At 39.9% G+C, this 16,445-nt stretch overlaps 1 protein-coding gene across 13 annotated transcripts in view; it reads right to left on the bottom strand.

The window, feature by feature from the left end:
• The window catches only part of LOC148654505 (ELKS/Rab6-interacting/CAST family member 1), a 341,414-nt gene that overhangs the window by 261,300 nt on the left and 63,669 nt on the right, over positions 1-16,445 (bottom strand). For all 13 annotated transcript variants that reach the window (XM_088646780.1, XM_088646779.1, XM_088646777.1 and 10 more), the window contains exon 3: positions 1,985-2,401. In XM_088646780.1, the coding sequence (XP_088502906.1) occupies positions 1,985-2,401 (417 nt within the window). The remainder of the gene's footprint in view (positions 1-1,984; positions 2,402-16,445) is intronic.

Genomic DNA, 16,445 nt, shown 5'->3' with positions numbered 1-16,445 from the left:
TGACAGGAAGGTCTCATATAGAACATGCCAGCTCAGGCCTTATATCTGTGTGTGCTGCAGAGAATATTAATTAATAATTAAAAATAAATTAAAAATAACCTTTTCTGATGGTTACTTTTTGATATAACCCTTATTTGACAAAAACATGTTTAGCTTCCTGTTGTGAAATAATTTTTGTAAATGCTAAAGGTTTGGCTTTAGTGTTGCACAATATCAGTCATTTTGCCACAGGGCTTAGAGTGAAATAAGCTTGTCACCCTGACCTTCTACTGGGCACTCAAGGCAACGTCTTTTGGTTAAGCAGGATTGATGCTGAACTGGGCTGTGTGAGTGGTCTTGTACTTGTGAGTAGTCTATTGTCTTGTACTATATAAATAACTGGTTGATTAGGACTAAAACTAATGAAACCACCTTTTACAAAATAAAAATGATCAGATGCTATAAACGATGCTCACCATGATGCACCTTGTACAATTTCATGTATTGTTACAGTATATGTATTTTAGGACATATATAACACAAAATGTGTGCCATTTCAAACTATAAAACTATAAAGAACAACTATAATAAGAACAACTTACTGCTGAATCAGGTTTTATGTAGTGATGCCATGGGGCCGAATGGTGTTAAAATTTGTAAAAGGAAAAAGCAGCAAGCAAATGTAACAGAGAAACAAGACAGAAAATCTCTGAGGCAGCACTGAACTAAAGTTCTTTTCTGAGAAAAGTGAGTGTGAAAAGTCTTTTGTGTGATGCTGCTGCTAAATCTCAGTTCACAGATGCGAGTGCCAATCAGTGTATGAACTCGGGGATACCGATTTGGAATGATAAAATAGAACAAATACAACTTGGCGTGAAAACATTGACCTTCTTAAAATACAGTACAATGCCTTCAAGGCAGGACAGAGTTTTATCATCACACATCACTCCCCTCTTCTATAACAATTGGAAATACAGGAACAGTAGTTGGCCAGTGTACTGTACATGACTTTGTGAATTCACTGTTTAGGGATGACTGAATTCAAACTGCTAAACTGGACACATTGGGGACAATAGGTCTTGGCCACTGTAGTGTTCCAATATAAGAAAAGTTATTACTGAGACGAGCCCATTCAACCCACCTGGCTCATTTTATAAATACAACTGAGCATTTTCCTATAGCACCTTGCTCAAGATTCAGTGCCTCACCTGGAATTTGAACTAACGATCTTCTGGTTATGAACCAGGTTATGAGCTTTAACCACAACTCCACGCTACTAGCTATTCAAAACGTAATCCTTGTAACTTTCTTTATATTGAAGATGTGCTTTAAAGACAGTGTATACAGGAATAACCAAGAGACAACCAAAGATCTGAAAACTGAAACCCACAATCACAGTGGGCATAATGGCAAAAATCCCAACTAATCAAAAGAATCAGCAAAAGCTCTTAAAGCTAACAGTGCAAACATAAATTTACATCAAGAAAATAAAATCTAAAAACCAATTTTGGTCCCAATTTTAAATTTATGAATGGTATAGAACATTACACTTCAAAATAAATTTTCTTCCTTAGCATCTTCCTTAGAGTTCAGGTGTTGGCTACACTTTAATCATCAACATAAAATGAAGTTCACAGGTGAACCTCATATTGATAAAAGGACAAAACCAACAACTTCAAAAATAATCATACACTAGCTAGCATCCAACATATACAGTAGTAATTTCCAAAATGTTCATGACTTCAGCATTATGCGGTACCACTATCAATCTCAAGGCAACACCATCTATTATAATAGGGTCTCCTCCACTGTATGCTTTATGTTATATTATAATGTCTATGATGTACTGATACATCTTGTCTATGTATTATCGAAATCTTAAGGTACTTAGGTGCTCCTAAGTTTAATGTTTACAAAACAGGGAAGTAATTTTGCCAACGTTTTGGGATACACCGTTCAGAGGCACGTGGTTGAAGCTCACAAGCACCACAAGGAGGGGGCTCACCTCACGCAGGGCAGCGGTCTCCTTCTCCTTCTGCTCCAGCAGGCTCTCCAGGTGGTGGACATGCATCTCGGCCTCTGCCAGGCGGCGAGTGCGCTCGTGGTCCTCTTCACTGGCCTTGGCCGACAGCCCCTTGCTCTGCAGCATCTCCAGCAGCTTCTTGATGGACTCGTCGCGGGCGCCGAGCGTCTGCTTCTGCGTGTCGATGCGCAGCTCCATCTCCTCCAGGGTCTTGCGCAGCAGGAAGAGCTCCTTGGCCTGCCGCTCGTGTTCGCCGTGCAGCCGCTGGAAGTTCTCCTCGGTCAGCTCGGAGGCCAGGGGCTCGCTGGGGCGGCTGCTGCTGTCCTGCTGGAAGAGCTGGTTCAGGTCACGCTGGATCCTCAGCTCGTCCTGCAGCGCCTGGATGGTCATCTGAAGGTGCTGAAGGGGCAAAGAGACGGACAGAGTCAGTGCCAAACGGCAAACGACAGCAAACCAGAATCAGGTAACCAACTATGTACAACTTGACAAACCACATGAGTTATGCAAACCGAGGGGTAAGCGAGGGGATACTTGTACAAAGCGTGTGGACTTTTTTCTTCCAAAGGATTCTGAACATCCTCCTGAAACTAAAAAAGAAATTCAAAAGCAGGAAAGCTGTCTCCCTGCCTATTTTGATTCCTTGTAGTCTATGGAACCTCAAGAAACATTCCGCCCAATCAATAACATATCCAAAACCCAAGATTCAAGAGGCATTTTCATACAGTGTGAGCTTGGAATTATGAGACAACCAGAGAGAGAACAATAGAGCATCTCCACTGGTGGACAGTCAAGTACTAGTTTCCTATAGAAGGAGGGCTGTCCCTCTGAAGTATACCATGCAGAAAAAGTGAATACTGCATCGTAATCTTTAAACACAACAGCCTAAAAACACAAATACGTACAAAATAACATAGTAGAACAGCACAAGTGAAACAAATTGGATAAGCCTGAAGGCACAAGATTTTAAGCTACTGCATTTATACGGGTTTTGTGTGTTTTCAGCTTATTTGCAGCCACCTCTGCCATGCTAAAGAAACCATTCTCTCTTCTCTCTTCTATTCTCTCTTTTCCAAATTTGAGTGCTAGACAATCTTTCGACATTGCTCTTCTTTTCCTCAAATAAAATGCATGCAAACCAGGAGCGACAGTAAAATGAGGCAGCTAAACTCAACTGAAGAATAAAGCATCGTTGACAGGTGTCCAGGGATTCCAGTTTAGGGAGAAATGTAAGGCAAAGACACCAACTGTGGAGAATCCATTCCCACTGCACTGCAGTTTGATCCAATGTGCAATTTTCTTTTGCACATTGTGCTGATGTGGATATATTAACTTTACACTTCTAATGTACTCAAAACAAGATTGCACACTTAGCAGCACCCAGCACAGCAACATCTCATATTAGATCGAAACCTCAAATGGATGAAACTGCTAAGCAGTGGATGGATTATTCATATCCCATTAACACAGGCACAGGGAAATCAACGTGGATAAGTGCAGAATGCCTGACCAGGAACTAGACTTAGCTGAATGCCAGTGCTGTACTATATGTGCCAACTTCAGATTCAGGAAATGCCTCCTTCTTTTTCAAGGTTCAAAACCAACTATACTACTGGCAGGAAACCAACTAACTTTCGCCTCAGATGACAGATCTAATGAGAAGTTTTTCATTACTACCTCCAAAGGAACACATGTATTTTCTTCTTTCCTGTCTATAATTCTTCTGAAAACATCGAAGACAAGCATTTAAAACTTTGAAAAGTAGGCACTGCTTTGCACAAGAGGTCGCAGGCATATGGAACAAGCTGCTCAGCCATTTTGTTGAAGCAGATATCTAGGCTTCTTTCGAGAAATGGCTGGATGATATCCTTTGATCAATTGGTTACTTTAGAACCAAAAGGCTCCCTCTCATTTGTTCTTATGATCTTCTCATGGTGATCTTCTCAGTCATGTCAACATCTTCTGACTGGTGAACTGCATGCAGTTCTCTACAGTATGGACCACATTTGGGACTTCAAAACTTAAAATAAAAACCTACAACACTGTTCATGACCACTACTGATGCTTCCAAGTCCTTCATTCTTATCACATACATCTCTAATCTGTCACTCCTACAACGAGTAGGGAAAAAATGAATTGCATTCTGCCTCAGATTTACTACACCCCATTCAAAGACTTTATCATTAGCTGTGAGACAGGCTGCTACACTCTATCCTTTATCAAATCAGAACTGAGGACACATTTGCACTCTATTGGCTTTTATTCACTTATTCATTTGTCACATTTTTATGATGCTCCTGTGAAAGTACTCTGTAATGGTGGTCACTGCAATAAAAAATATCCCAATCCCTTACTTCGTCAGAGAATGCTCAAAATTTGTCTAGGGAATGTGTAAATAAATGGGAAACAATATCAAGAAATGCTTAGTTTTTATTATAATCTCAACTCAGGGTATAAACTGTACAGGATTAAAAGGTGAATTTATGTCCAGTATTATGGATTATAATTAGATGCATTTTGAATCCAACTTGATTAAATTTGTAAAGGGTTGATAGGGATGTAATTTAATTTCAAGTTTATTTGTCAATCCAGCCATATACAAGTATACAGAGGAGCGAGATATTGTTCTCCAGGTCTACAGTGCGAATACAGACAAGACACTGACAAGACAATGCCATAGACAATGTAGACATTTCTGACAGGGTACAGGGTACATAAAGTGTAATGTGCAAAGTGCAATTTACTTTACAGTATTGTGCAAAGAATACATCAGACAGTAATGCTGACATTAGGCATAAAAGAACTAAGTTTCCAGATTTGGAGTAGGTACAGTAGGTACCAGGGTGTTGAGGAGCCTGACAGCTTGTGGAAAAAGGAAACCTCTAAAATGTTACAGTATGCAAAAATATAAAAATGGATGTGCAAGTACTGCTATCAGGAAGTACTATATTAATTCAAGGACTAGACTGAGGGACACAGTTTTTGACAGTGCCACATTTGACATGGGTTGCTAGGGAACTGAAGAAACCTACAGTATATACTGAAATGGGATGTCACCCTTCCATGATCTCTCCTGAGCACAGCTGACTGGTTCACAATGGCTTTTTAACACATGGGGAAGACACATGAAGGACACAGGAGGGAGGAAGAAAAATGCCTGCAGATGTCAGACCACAGTATAATTTAGGACTGGGACTACCACCAAGAAGGCAATCATGCAAAAATTGTAATTTTATTCATTTATTTTTAGTTATGTTTCATCTAAGTTGTACAAGATGTAGATTACAAAAGCTTATGTAAAGTTTGTACCAGAGCTGATGCTCGGGTGTTTTCAAATAGGAAGTGACAGGTCAACAACATGCTGTTTCATACTGAATTGTCTACTGAGGCTGGAAGTAGACTATGCACGGCAACAATTAGCCTTGTTTTGTGCTAATTTTCCACCAAGTGTGAAGAATCAAATCCTAGCTATGTTCCTGAAGCTTCTTTCAGGAAATGGGATAAGATCCCCAGACCAGCTAAAATGACCTCCTCTCCTTTGTAACCGTTCCTATGTGACCTCCTCTCCTTTGTAACCGTTCCTATGTTCACACTGAAGAAAGATCTAAACAAGGTTAAATATTTAAAAGCTTTTAAAAAACACCCCAACAGCAAGCAAGAATGAAATTATAGTCTTAACTGATTTGCATTTTTGTAGCATGCAATTTCACTCCCACATCAGTCACTCTGTAGAACATGGTAATGACAGATCTCAAGAGGACCGACTGATCAGAAACCCCATGGTATTTCTGCTGACAGTCCTTTGACAGTTAGTTTTAATGCTTTTTAATTTGTTATTTCTTAATAATCTGTCTCCCTGTTCTGCAGATGATAGATTTCAGATTTTCACATTTGTTTTGTACAGTATGTATTTCTATTTCCCTATTTTCCTTCATTTCAGGTGCACAAGGCTTTATAATGAGACCTGTTAAACTCCTAATGACTCATTATTGGACATTTTTCATTCTCCTTTAGACTATAAGAACAGATAGGTTACAAACAGGATGAAGCCGCTTGGCCCATCTTTCACATTTGGTAGTTATTCGTTAATTAATCGAAGGATCTCAACCGACCATTTCCTGAAAAAGCCAGCATATTCACCTCAACAACATGGTTGGTAGCTTCTCTTTTCTCCCACAACCTCTTGGCTGAAGAAGTGCTGCTTCTAGATACGCTTCCACATAGTTTTCATTGTGTGCTCTGATTCAGGTTTCACTGTTGTCCTTTTGAGGACATTCCTTAATTGTAATCAATATTCTTTGTTTACTCCCATATAGACTAAATAGCCTCCTTTTATTGCTGACAATTACAGTTAAGACAACGAAACAGCAGGCAATTCCAAGACAAGACCATGTAACTATTGCCTACATTTGGACAACAATGACCTGAAAACTCTGGGTAACACCTGCTTCCAAATGATACAATTTCTTCCCTTTTCATTATCTCAGCACACAATGGACTTTCAATAGAGTCCTTTTTATATCAAACATAGAAATGAGTTCTGCATGAGCAAGCTAATATCCAAATTTTAGGATACTGGCCTGGAACAGAGAATGTAAGAGGAGAGAGAACGGCAATCCATCCAAAGAAAGGGAGCATTTTACTTGCTGTAACGTAAAAACGTCCATTTACAGTGCTATGGTACTAACCATGACAGAAACAGAAATAACGTTTGCAGCTCAGAACATGAAAATATGAGGCAGATTGCAGATTTTTTCTGACAACTAAGGATGGTTTTTAAAAGGGCTGTAGTCTAATGAGTTTTGTAGGATTTTATCAAACAGCTTGAGACCTTAGGGAGAGGGTGAAAACATATCAATTATGGCTTCATTTTGTCAATTAAAACCACCTTCTCAGGTTTGAAGCTGAGGATGCATTACGATGATATAAAAAATCTGCTAGACTGTTGAACACGCCAATTGAGGTAGCTGGCATTTTAATGAACTTTTGCAAAAAAAGATCCAAGAAGACTAAACCAGAAGTATCCAACACTTCATTCCCTCCTTTCTTCAAATACAATTGGTCCACTAGGTTGAAATAAGAGGAAAATGGAAATAAAATGGCAGTAGCATGAGAAAAGCTTAGCATAAGAAAAATAAACTGTCAGTCTGTATTTTAATTGAAATTTATTATTTTAAAAAATGCACTCAAAATCCTGTTGACTGACTCAAACGTCATGACTGCTGACCGATTTGTAGTTCTTTACGCATGGACAGGGGCACACTGAGCTGAAAAAGTAATTTGCCAGCTGGCATCATAATTCCATCTGCAGAGCCTTCTGCGCTTTGAACCACTTTATCTTGTGTGGGGACAGGTGCATTTATCCGGATAGGACTAGATTTTTTTAAAACACTCATACCTGCCTTCCTTCGGCTGCTAAGCAATCATTTTTCACCCTAAATTGGCTTTCATGCCCAGCGGCACAGAAATACAGAACAGCAAAAAAAAAAAAAAAGTTAGCATATCCTGCATCCAGAGCATTAATCCAGAGTGCTTTCACTCCAGATTGTGCAGGACAGTGCTGGAATGATGGATGATGTGTGCAGAAACTGGGGTTCCCACTCAGACAGAGAAAGAAACAGGAGAAAAAGCCAGCATCCTGGGGTCTTGAGTGACCGGAAACACCCTGACTGCCACTGAACGAACAACTTAATTATCGCCACCAAATCATATCCAAAAACTCACTGAAGCTGAACTGCATCCACACTTCAGAAACTAAAGCTGAATACCAGTAACACTTCTAAAACTAAGCATTTATCAGCATGTTTGTTTTTCCGGGACTGGTGATCCAAAGGTTGTTAAGCGTTGTAACTACATTTTAACATTAACTCAAATTGCACGGCATGTAAATCACCCACCCCTCATCCCCTCGTCTCACCTTTGCAACCGCCATACAACTCAGAGTCGATGAGATTTCCAATATGCATCCCTAAAAGCGAAACCTCACCATCTGAAAAGTACTGTATTACACCATTTTGTTGGCAACTCGTAACAATAAATATTGTTTTTAAAATCAAATATCAAAGTCAGTGAGTACGTACCTGTGCTGTTTTCCTTTATCTCTTTCATGTTTTTCCCTGAATGAACCTTTCTTAACATTTTACATGTAAAGACAGTATAAAAGGACTTTTGTTGGAAGCTAAACTGAACTAAGAAAAAAACGCCCTGAAAGAAAGATGTATTTTTTGGTGAGCTAGTGGGTTTCTAAAATACATTTTCTGCTTCTGAAACAAAGCCATTTTTGTTTCTCCTGCACCACTTGCATGGTTTCCATGGTGTCAAACCCACCTTTAAGGGCGACTTTGAACAATTTTAAAACGCATCTCCTGAATCAAAACAAAACAGTGCACTCTTCACATTCTGGCTGGGGATTCATTTCCGTATTTGTAAACATATTTCTAGAGACAATGTTCCAAAGTTCCTTCTAGAATCATGAGTCTGAATATAATAATGACAGACTTGACAGAAATGCTGTAGACAGCCCATGGGGAAATTTTCAAGCCCATCTAGAAAAGGTTTAAGATGAATGTTATTTGGCTGATATTTACCAAACTCTCCTTTCCAGTGCTTGACCATCTTATATTGCAGGCTAAATCATAACGCTTACAAGTAAAGACCTTGTCTTGTGCCTTGTATAGATCAGCATTCCTCATTTGAAGCATTTAGGACTGTTAAGCATTTAGGACAAGTTAACACTGCTTTAAAAACAGAGTAGCACTGCACTCAAAACATGAGTCAAACATGAGTCAATTAAAGGTCAATACTTAAAAATAAAATACGAAATACGAGAGAAACTGTGATTCCATCTCCCTACATTAAGAAACAAATATGTACAGGACCTCCCTTTTCACTTTTTTGGGATTTGAATCACTCAGATGGCTCTGATATGCAAGTTACTGTACTGTAAATACATTGCAGTAAAACCCTGTATACCCCCCTTTAGCCTTTGACTTTCTCTGGACGTTAGATAAAGCTGCAGTCCAGGCCTTGGGACACGAACTGGGTCAAGGTTCCCCAAGGTCCCGCCTAACCCCCGCTGCCCCAGGAGGCAATGAGTCAGCATGCTGTGGAAGAGACGTTCAGTCTCTTGCGCCGCTATATCTGTATCCTCTCCTCTAGACCAGCAGCAGGGGGGAATCCTGCTCGAGCTGCAGCCAGGGGCTCAGTCAGCACAAGCACAGAGAGCTGAAGGCCCAGCACAATACTTGCTAAGTGAGGACTACCTTATCCTGCAGCCGTTTGCAACTCGTCCCGTTTCATGCCTATGTACAGACGCTGAATTATTTAACAGTCAATATGTGCGGCTGCCGCCTCAGAGATGGAACGAAAGGGTTCTACGAGGTGCAACTGAGAGGGTGGGCTGACACCAGAAGACCGCTAAAGATGGCTGATATTTCTCTTTTCAGTTTTATTTTAAGCTCAATGACAGACAAAAATATATGAATATATTGCAAAAAGGTTGTGCTAAAAATAAAATCCTGCCAAACTCGTTTGGAAGTGTTAGAATAGCTGTGCAAATTAAAATTCACACTGAATTCTAAAACAGGGCAAACTGGAAATTGAACTTTTGTGCCAACTGTTGCACAAAGACCTGGCCAAGTTCTGAAAAACAATCTACTGAAAACTCACAAAGGAAGAAAAAAAAAAGACTACAAAGGTAGGCTCTGAAATTTGTTGTGTGATGTTATTTGAGCCCACACTCAGTGGAGTTTCTTCAGTAAAAGCGAAGCTTCAGAAATGTTTCACAGAAATGGCAAAACATCCCAGGCATAAAATGCTAAAATGTATGACTAAGAGCTGAGGAAAAAAATGAAACACTTATTCAGGTTATGAGACCATATGCGTCAGACTTCTTAACAAAACTCATACACTGAATTAAAAATTAAACACTAAGACACAATACATCAGATTTCTGAGAGCAGACTTATAACAAGAAAGTCACACGTTGTATTGGTCACAGTGATTTCTGAGCACCCACTGGGGAATGTTAGCTTAAAAACAAGAATGCAAGTTGTGTTGCACAGAGACCCCGCAAAAAATGCATTTCTTATACAGAGACTACATTGAACAATCTGTAGTTTCTGCCCTAAACGCATGCTCTGCATGCAATAACCACAAAACAATATCTTTCACTTACAAAGACCACAGCGAACATTTTGTGGTTTCTCCCCTGAACGCATACTTTGCGTGCATTGACCACAAAACAGTCTTTCTCTTACAGACAGCAGAGCTAGCTAACATTCTGTGGTTTCTGCCATAAATACATACTGTGTGCAAATAAGTCCTCCTCTTACAGGGACCACAGTAAACATTTTGCAGTTTTGTCCTTAAATGCATACTATACCATTACCAAATGCAACACAGGACCTAACATACACCAGGAAACATCACCAAGAGGATGCGTAAACTGTAGATGTGCAGCCTGCAGTGATGTTGAAACATAGATGGGACGAGAGGGAGGGTGCCTGCATCTAATCCTGGCAGCTTTGTACCATCTAATGACTGAATCATTGTTTGTGTATCTGCGTTATGAAAAAGAAATCTCGCAATTGGTCAGCACAAATCTGCTGATCTTTATGGGCCCTTACAGAAACAGCAGAACAAGTCTGAATCACTCAAGGCCACACTATATCAGTAATCAATGCTTATCGAGTTGACTAAGGGTAGATGGATGAGCTCTATCATTTTCCATACAACATTTCATTATAGTGATGCTCAAACCCTTATTTATTAGTTAATGAGTAGTCAACAGAAAGCATTCTTGCATTTCTAAAGTGTTTTCAGTAAATATGGATCAAAGGAGACTAATCCAATCACTCAACTTCAACCTAGCAATGACAGGTGAACGCAAGTTATACCAAGACTTATTTTAATAAAGTCAATACATATAACGTGAAATCTAGAGGTCACTGTCTTTCCGAGATCCCTGTAACAATAATGAGAAAAGACTTCAAAGCACAAGATTTAGTCTTAGTATTAAGAGGGGGTATTGCTGTAGAATGTTTAGGTAGGATTCATCTCCATGTGCCCCACAAGACACTGCCATAATGTGGTCTTCATGTGATAACACAAGACCATATCGACCAATACCAGAAATCTTAACACATCTTCGGTGTAGCTGGTTTGCACAGGTTAAATGAAACCTGACTTGGAAGGAATAGACTTGTAAAACCAAACTCAACCAACTCAGTGAAGAGACAAAGGTGAACAGAATGGAATTTTATTTTTTCTCACCAATGTTTACCTCGAGAGGTTTGTTTCCCCTAAATGTTTTCAATTTGTCCCAGAAAGATGAAGCTTCTGATGTGGTTTTCAAACACAAGGAGGAGAGAAAATGGAGTGCAGAGAAGAACATTAGTAATTCACAGATATTAATTAAGGAATAATCAATTGCAAAGGAGATAATGCTCATTCTACCAGAACAGACACTGCTTGCTGAAAGGAAGGACAGTGTCAGAGGAAAATGTATAGATAATAGAGAACTGCACGTGTTCTGACTTAATAGACTACTGGAACAGCAGTTAAAAAGCTCCTTCAATGTACCTAGCCAAATGCTATGCAGAACAATGTAAGAAAGAAAAAACTGAGTGGCTTTACATAATGGTGTTTCTCTCTTAATAACCCATATTTAAATACAGACCACTTCATCTTGTATGACTGTCACCTTCACAAACACAGCTAGGGTTGAAAATGAATGGCTACTCAAACACCACTGAAATACAACACACTCTCCATCACGCAGCATAATACTGCTGATTAATACAAGGCAATGGTTTGATGGTTTTCAAAGTTTGACAGGCCTACTGTACTATTCATACAACACTGCTGTGCATCAGATGAGCCATAAAAAGGAACATTTAGATGTCACTGGTATCTTCTTTGTGTGAAATACATTCAGCTGCTTGTGTCATTCTTCCTTTCATTTATTTGCCTTGTTAATTCTCAGACATTCAGCCTGAGGTCACCTTCAACATGGATTTGGAATCCGCAGGATGTTTACTCTGTTACCTGGCTTAAGAAGCAACTCAACACAATGTCCTTAATAGCTTCAACCTCTACGTTACAAAAAAAGTAGGTCTATTGCCACTTCAGCAGGTTCTTAAGTATGTTGACCCTTTTTCTTCCTGCACTGTTACTTAACACCAAACCTGTGTAAGGTGCTTAACGTTTAAAAAGCTGCTTCCTTTCTACTCCAAATTTTTCAAGTCTACAAGATTTCAGCCATTTAAGCATCTGCCATTGTAAAAACTGTTAATAGCCACCATCACTTACAAGGAGTGAAAACCCTACTCGAGTACTATAACTTCCCCAGAATACCCCCCAATCTAAATTATTAGTTTAAATTAGGATATCCTTTTGCCCATTATTGAGACAAAGGGACAGTATGATAACATTTTTTGGCTCACCAGGTCTGAGCCTGCTACAGAAAATTCCAACACCCACGTGGAACCCAGAAAAGCACTGACTTCTCTACTGTCAGTGAGTAAGATCCCATCTTGTAGCGTGGCAGAATTCACAGCAGTCTGGCAAGAGGCGCTGTGCAGCTCTCAAGTGCCAAGTAAGCAATGATCAAATCCTGAAGGGGGGCAAAGCTGCTCTCGTCACACCAACACCAGTAAAAATGAATCCAAAGACCAACACTTGTCCTTGACAAATTCTCTGTGCTGCCCTTCATGATTAATCAGCACTGACATTACACTACTCCCTTTCTTACTCTCTGGAAAACAGGTAAAGTACTAGAAAAATGCAGCTTATACTTTCATAGGAAAATAAAACATCAACAGTGCCCTTTGGATCAGCACCATTACTGATGGTTAAGGAGGCTGTCCTATTCATAGTCACATCTTCTTAGCTCCTGTGCACTATTCTGAACTCTGAGGGCACGCATCAGAGCACAGCTAGCAATCTCATAGCCGCGAGGGAATGGCAGGCCCTCACAGCCACATGACTGCATCCTCGCTCACAGAAGAAGGGAAGCGGGGTCCTGCTGGTAATGGAACGGCCGAGAGGACTCCACCGGGGCTGTATCACGAGGAGCTCCGCTTTCAAAGAATGAAAAGCGCTGGCCACTTGCTCACGAAGCATATGTACTGTATGCTGTTCCAATGTTTCGTGTAGAAAGATAAATTCCTTAAATGGAAGGATTTTCAAAATGAGGTCGAGGAGGTTATACTGTATGTTGCACAGCCAAATCTGATGTTAATGCTACTCTCCCAGGATCTAAGCAGTGTAAAAGATCTGACACATCAAAGGGCAGGTTTTGTGGTATGTTGGATTATTAGGCTCATTTTGGCAGTCAGAGGTGTGTCTTAGACAGTGGTTCAAATATAGTATCCAGCTGCATACAGCATATACCATACTCAGGTTATTCCACTGTAAGCTTTTATGTTCTTTGTAATTATTAAGCAAACTGTGTAGCTACTGTATATGGTATTATGAAATTTAGGCTGTATATACTGTATGTCAATGAGCAACTTGATTCATTATACTGAGCACATAAGAGCTGCAACACTATTGATGTTGATAAAACCTTCCAAACAATAAAAAATCCCCCTCTTTTTGCAGGTCACACTGCAGTTTTATAAGAACCTCACGATCCTATTTTTTTCACAAACAAATTGAATTAACACCTTGACAAACATTTAAGAAAGCAGTAAGAACTCAGTACTGACACTTCTAGAATCTAGATCTGTCTCTTCTTCATGTCTGAGATTAGAAAACCCCCACTGGGAATACAGTATTTACACTTCTAAAATCAATTGCTGCTGCCAACGTTTGCTCTTATCAGCTGTGCATATTATTTCCCTTTGATTTATTCCACAACTGTTAAGCGCTCTCTTTAATATATCCATGCGTGCAGAAATACATATGCAGCTCAGTGCTGACTAATTTGAAGACAGTTAACCTGAACAGCTGTCACTGCTTGATTCTGGTAAACAAGTTGGTTGTTGTCATGGACTGCTAATGTATATTCTGTGGACATTACTCTCTCTTATCACGACTTAGAAAAACCGCTGCCATTATTTTATCTACATTTACCTGTCTGACCAAAGCAAATATTTTTATAGTCATGCTTTTCCTTTGATGGATTCAAGTGTTGCTGACCTTCACAGTCAAGAGCAGCTACAGGAAAACACACCTGTTTTGTCAGTGGGTGAAGTCTGAAAACACACAACAGAGCGAGATTTAATTCAAACATTTAGTAGCTTCACAAAAACCAGGGAGAGCAACATGCAGAAGACTCCTGTAAAGAAATTATTTAATACCCTGGGTAAGAAAAATATTGGTCTACTTGCTGTAAGAGAAAAAGAATACCCCTGCTCAAGGAATATACTCTATAGCATAGACCTGGAGATAAGTGTCTTTTCAGCTAGAAAATGAAAAAATCAGGTAACTCAAGGTAACTTTTCAATTACAGTATTTCATGCCACTACTGCAGCACAATGGGCCATTAAGAAATAGACCATCTGTGTTTTATATTTAAAATATATATGACAGACATGTTTCTTAGGGCAAGAAATAAAACTGGTCAGAAAACAAGACCCATTACTTTGCTCTAAATTCACCTATTGAGATCCTCATATAAGCCAATGGAACAGGGACATACAGTACAGTACCTCTGTATCTCCCCAAGATGAGATTTCTAGGGAGACTATTGGAAACAGTTGTTGGTAAAATTCCTGATCAGCAGTTGATTGTTTTTATCTTTGCCATCACCGAACATACTTCACTACTCTGAGATGTTTCCTAATGACAGCTGACAGCTCTCAGGAAGCAACAGACACCTATTTGTCACAAGGTGTCTGGATGTGCCCATGTTTTGGGGGGCAGGTCTCCTCATTTTTATGTACAATTCGCGGGAAAAACTGCCCGTGTTCTCCAGTGTTTCTTTTGTTGAAAGATGACTCATCGCTTGTTTTGCCTGTTAGCAGAATTTGGCTGACTGGCTGTCATCACTGCCGCTAAGAGGAAGGTCGCTCAGCTCTGGAGGTCTCCACATTCCCTTCCTGTGGAGTCAGCAGGAGCTATCCGACGACAGGGACATGGAAGGGACTGTCCAAGGATGGAGAGCAGCAGAAAGGATGGAATGATTGTTTTTCTATGTTATATTGCTCTTTTGTTCAGATTCTTCCAAAAATTAAGTCTCACGCTTAAAGCAACTTAAAGAGGTTTTGGAGATTGCAAAAACATAATAAACACAATGTTTTTTTACGATGAATTTACTACTTATGTGCACTTTATTACGGTATTGTAAAAAATTGAAGGGCCCTCTGATTAATCCAGCTTCAGGCAAGTCTCAGCACTGGTTCATCAAAATTTCAATTAAAATGCTTCTTACAGCTCCCTGTTTTACAGCACTGTGGAACAACTATCAGGATACTGTGCAGAACACACAAGAGTGCAGAGAAAGGTGAACTGTGAGAAAATCAACATTAAACATCGACACTAAACTCTTGAGTTCTCTCAGAGCACAGGTGATGGCAGTGTGTGTTCTTTCACTTTCGGTATAACAGTGACCTCCATGGCTTGCCTACACAGCGGTGCACCAAGATGTTAGAAGTGACATCAGTGAAAGATAATAATAATAAAAATTGCTTACACTTACATAGCACTTTTCTGGACACTCCACTCAAAGCGCTTTACAGGTAATGGGGACTCCCCTCCACCACCATGAATGTGCAGCATCCACCTGGATGATGCGACGGCAGCCATAGTGCGCCAGAACGCTCACCACACATCAGCGATCAGTGGGGAGGAGAGCAGAGTAATGAATCCAATTTATAGACGGGGATTGTTAGGAGGCCATGATTGATAAAGGCCGATGGGAAATGCGCTTGTTCTTCAATTTGATACCAACTACCCTACACTCTCCTCTCCTTAGTGTTCACAACGTGTTTCAACAGGCCATTAATCTAAAGTGACATTAAATTCTGACCAAAAGGCCAAATGGCGAGGTTCATTTTACTTCTCTTTTAAATTTTGATTTTATAATCATAGAGAACTATCCACACTTGTTCACCCCTTAAATATACGGTATAGTATATGTACACAACAGATCTAAGTCAATAGCCCAATCGGGCAATCCTTGAGCAATGACCTAAATATATTAGGCCATAAAAACATTTAAATGACTTGTCTGCTTTCCACTAGGTCATGAAATAAAAGGCCACAAGCTTATCATTACCAGGGCTCCTCTCTCCTTTCTCCTTCCTCCACTGTAGTCTGCAAATAGCACTTCAGTCTGGAGGCCGGAACTCAGAGCACCAGATCACATTACCCTCATATTGATTTGTCCTCTCCGGCTTCCTCTGCTCCGACTGTAAAAGCTCTTTTTAATGTGAAAGATCAGACCTCTCATTCAAAAGTGTCCATACAGTAGCAGTTACACATCACTGGTATGTCTCCA

Source organism: Lepisosteus platostomus, chromosome 9 (genome assembly GCF_059453375.1).
Source record: "Lepisosteus platostomus isolate fLepPlt1 chromosome 9, fLepPlt1.hap1, whole genome shotgun sequence".
NCBI classification, from domain to species: Eukaryota; Metazoa; Chordata; class Actinopteri; order Semionotiformes; family Lepisosteidae; genus Lepisosteus; species Lepisosteus platostomus.
The sequence above is the reverse complement of the archived record's forward strand: the minus strand, read 5'-3'. Positions and strand labels throughout refer to the sequence as shown.